The sequence below is a fragment of the Rosa rugosa genome, chromosome 2 (genome assembly GCF_958449725.1).
Source record: "Rosa rugosa chromosome 2, drRosRugo1.1, whole genome shotgun sequence".
In the NCBI taxonomy this organism is placed as follows: Eukaryota; Viridiplantae; Streptophyta; class Magnoliopsida; order Rosales; family Rosaceae; genus Rosa; species Rosa rugosa.
In genome coordinates this window covers 12639931-12644121 of record NC_084821.1, presented here as the reverse complement: position 1 = coordinate 12644121, position 4191 = coordinate 12639931, and the positions used below count along the sequence as shown (strand labels likewise).

Below are 4191 nucleotides of genomic sequence, written 5' to 3'. Positions count from 1 at the left end.
AAATGATAGCAATACGGGACCAAACAAATAATTTTTGGGCTCTATTGAATTGTCAGTTATGCATCTACAATTCTACATGCCTCGTGTTATTTACTTTTTCACTTCTCAATGAACAATTACCATAGTAGATGTCAATTTGGAGAAGGAAGTGTCTATATTATTCATGGAAGATATATTTAAGAGTAATATGGTATTAGCGCGTAAGACTACGTTGACTTTTGATGGAGACTTTGCAAGAAGGCCGCCTTGACTTTGCATGTGCTTCTGCGTTTCAACTCCTTTGAACCTTCTTAGCGAAATCCTTTCCATTTTTCAACTCCGAACCTTCGTACTAAACTTACACATAGAAATTTCCGGTCATTTGCCAAAAGCCTCAAACCTTCTCACTCTCTCTGCGTTTTTGGAGGTAGTGGGAGTTGAAAGCTAGAGAGCCAAACGCCTCAAACCATATCACTCTCTTTGCTTTTGTAGAGATAGAAATGGGTGCCGGATTCTCTCTTTGCTTCCGGCCATCAAATACGATATCGAATCTCAACGACTCGTCGGAATTAGGTGAGAGTTTAGTTACTGTTCTGTTTTGGTCTTTTCAGTTCTTTCCCTTTACAGTTGAACCCTTTTTGACTTGTTGTAACATGCAGAGAACGTAAGCAAGGAAACTTACTCGCTGCCTGAGTTCAGCTTGAACCAACTTAAAGCTGCCACAGAGGGATTCTTGCCGGAGAACATTGTTTCCGACGACGGGGAGAAAGCTCCAAATGTTGTCTACAGAGGCATGCTCGAAGATGGCCGTTGGATCGCCATTAAGCGCTTCAAGTACTCGGCTTGGCCTGATTCCCTCCAATTTCTTGTATGTATATCTGTTGGCTAAATTTAAGTTCTTTTTCTTGCAAAAAGTTCAATTTGTAATTTTTGTATGAGAAAAATAAGTGTTTGGTTATGTATAGGCTGAGGCTAGAGCTGTTGGGCAGCTGAGAAACAAACGTTTGGCGAATTTGATAGGGTGTTGCTGTGAAGGCAATGAGAGATTGCTTGTGGCTGAGTTCATGCCTAATCAAACTCTCTCTAAACATCTGTTCCATAGTAAGCTCACCTCCACTAATAAAATTCTTCTACTGTGTTTCTCAATTAATTTGGCTTTAAGTTTGTACTGGTAGCATCATGTGTATGATGAAAATGGTGTTAATTAACTTAGTTATGTTGAGAGTTTGATTTGTATTTCTTGTAGTAACCTAGCAAACTTATAAATTTGTGTAGGGGAGTCCCAGCCCATGAAAGGGACTATGAGGTTGCGAGTGGCTCTGTATCTGGCACAAGCTTTGGTGTATTGCAGTAGCAAAGGGCGGCCATTGTACCATGATCTTAATGCCTCTAGAGTCCTGTTTGATCAGGTAATTGGGGTCTTTTTCTCTTTTGCATCTAGAGTACTTGTCGAGTTGAAGCCTTGTACATAGTCTTTTGTTCGCTGTATGTTCCTCACAGTACTCAGTCTGCACTTGACAGAATGGAAATCCCAGACTATCCTGCTTTGGCCTTATGAAGAGTAGCAAAGATGGCAAGAGCTACAGCTCCAACCTAGCTTACCCTCCAGAATACACCAGGACAGGTATATTAGTCATTGCTTCAGCCAATACAAAACAGAATTCAGTTTTATCACTTATACGCAGTTTCGTGGCGTCTTCCCATAAAAATTCTAAACTTCATCTTGCTCCAAATTTAAAACTTGTTTTGGAAAACAATCTCTGGATGAAAAAAAAAATGATGCTAATCAGACCTCCACTAATGAGTTGTTGAGGTTCATTTAGATGCATTTTCATCTAAGTGATCAAGGTCATTTGACTGATCCTCCTCGAGTTTTGGCCTGTTGGGAAGCCTACATGTTTACCAAAGCTCAGTCATGATTTGTTTTGCAAATATTCTTATTCCCTTAAAGAAAAGGTCATGGGAGATTCTAAATTTGTTTGCATCATGAGTTTTGAACACAAAAGGGATACTGTATTTATTTGATATTGTTCATCTTACTAAGAACTAAGTGAGGTCAGAGTAGCATTCCAATTGGGCAAATGGCTTGATGTTCCATATTCTTATGCCCAAGTCCTAACACATTTCTCGAGGCAATAGTCTTTATCTGACTAAAATATATCCTTCTCTTTGGCAGGAAGAGTTATACCAGAAAGTTTGATTTATAGCTTTGGGGCCTTATTGCTTGATCTACTCAGTAGCAGTCATACCCACCCAAGCCATGTAACTTTCCTTTTCCTTTTCCTTTAAGCTATCTGGTTTTTTCTCAGTTTCAGCATTTCATGATTAAATAATTTTTTTAAATGCTTATAATTTGGATTGTTAATTATTACAATGACATCAAATTACCAGTTTCTCATATGAAGAAGCTAGCTAATTACTTTTCATCTTTCTTTCTGGAAGGCAGTAGATCTCATACACGACAAAGGTTTCCTGATGCAATTGGACTCACGCTTGGTGGATCATTTCTCAAAAGATGATGGAAATGAGCTGTTGCGGTTAGCTTCACAATGCTTGCAGTTTGATCCTTGTAAGAGACCAAATCCTAAGTCTCTTGTGACTACCCTCATTCCTCTTCAGAAAGAAACAGAGGTATCCAACTTCATTTATTCTGTAATGATCGATCATGCTTTAGTGTATGCTGCGGAATTTGATTTATTTTTCCTATATTTTGTAAATGTGATTTACATTATTGCTATAAGTAGAACACCCTGAAGGTGTATATATATCTAATGTAGTGGTTTTGTAGCAGGTTCCATCATTTGTTTTGATGGATATTCCACATGGAAATGTGCCTCCGAAGCAATTGTCACCTTTAGGTGAAGCTTGCTCAAGATTGGATCTTACTGCAATACACAAAGTACTGGAGATGGCTGGATACAAGGATGATGTTGAATCTGAGGCTGAAAAGGAAGTTAGTTACTCTCAATCCTAACACTACTATATTCTGTATTCTCGATCCATTTTCTATCTTGCAGCCATTACCCTCTCTCTTTATTTATTTTATTTATTTTTATTTAAATTTTGGTCTCCATTGTTATGTTCCATTTTCTATTACATTGCACTGCCCTTACATTTAAGTCACCTTGCAGCCTTCCTTCGATATGTGGACTGATCCAATGCAGGAAGCACTAAATTCCAGGAAGCAGGGAGATGCTGCATTTAGAGCTAAAGACTTTGGTACTGCAATAGGTTGTTACACAAAAGTAAGGGTCACTAATTCAGAAATAGAACTTTTTTCCTCATAGGTTCTACCATCAAATGCACTGATCTAGTTGAAATCATTACTGATATAATCTTTTGTCATAGCTGTCCTACAAATAGGAAGTTATGGCTTCTCATAACTCTCTTTTCTAAGCCTTTGAACTTATTAGCTTGACCAACCAAATGCTATGCATATGACACAGACTGACAGTAGGAATGAACATAATTACATATTTTAGAGTTCTTTCTCAAACCTGTTTTCCTGTTTTGATTTCATCTTTCTTACTTTTCATTGCAGTTCATTAATAGTGGGAGCTTGGAATCCCGAACCGTGTATGTTAGACGTTGCTTGTGTTACTTGATAACTGACAAGGCAGAAGAAGCTCTTAAAGATAGTATGAATGCCCTAGTACTACACCATTTATGGCCGACTGCCTTCTATCTTCAAGCTGCTGCCCTAAAGATCCTAGGGATGGATAATGATGCAAAGGATATTCTGAAAGAAGGTGCATCATTGGAAGCCATGAAAAACAAAAAAACTCAAATTGTTTAAGTCTAAATTCCCCCCTTCTTTCATTCAAACTCGTATCTAGTTTTCCAATTTTTATATATGTTGAGCAAAATTCAAACTACTTGTTTTGTTTCCACTTGTATATTCATATAATGGTACTATATGGTTTGGGTTTTTCTGAGTTTCTAATCTGTCCTTGGATCATATCACCTTTTGTACTATAGATTTTGATGCATCAATACACCCATTAGTGTTTACTTATTGAGTTATGCCAAGAATGACGAACACAGAGATGAACTGTTGGATAGTTAAGGACTTAGGGTTATCACACTAGCTAAGTATGCTATGTCATATGATGAAGATAGTGATTAATTGGTTGCAACTTTGGATGGAAGAGGAAGGCATAGGCAAGTATGTCTTCCTGCTTAATTTTTTATTTCAACATAGATTATAAAGAA

At 37.6% G+C, this 4191-nt stretch overlaps 1 protein-coding gene across 1 annotated transcript; it reads left to right on the top strand.

Annotated features, from left to right (window-relative positions):
• The first annotated feature begins 297 nt into the window (after positions 1-297).
• LOC133731923 (serine/threonine-protein kinase BSK5-like) lies at positions 298-3914 on the top strand. Its single transcript, XM_062159371.1, has 10 exons — positions 298-552; positions 639-847; positions 945-1080; positions 1255-1388; positions 1501-1603; positions 2156-2241; positions 2422-2610; positions 2771-2932; positions 3111-3224; positions 3521-3914. The coding sequence occupies exons 1-10, from the start codon at positions 480-482 to the stop codon at positions 3773-3775; spliced, it is 1461 nt and encodes a 486-aa protein (XP_062015355.1). The 5' UTR covers positions 298-479; the 3' UTR covers positions 3776-3914.
• The last annotated feature ends 277 nt before the right edge of the window (positions 3915-4191 follow it).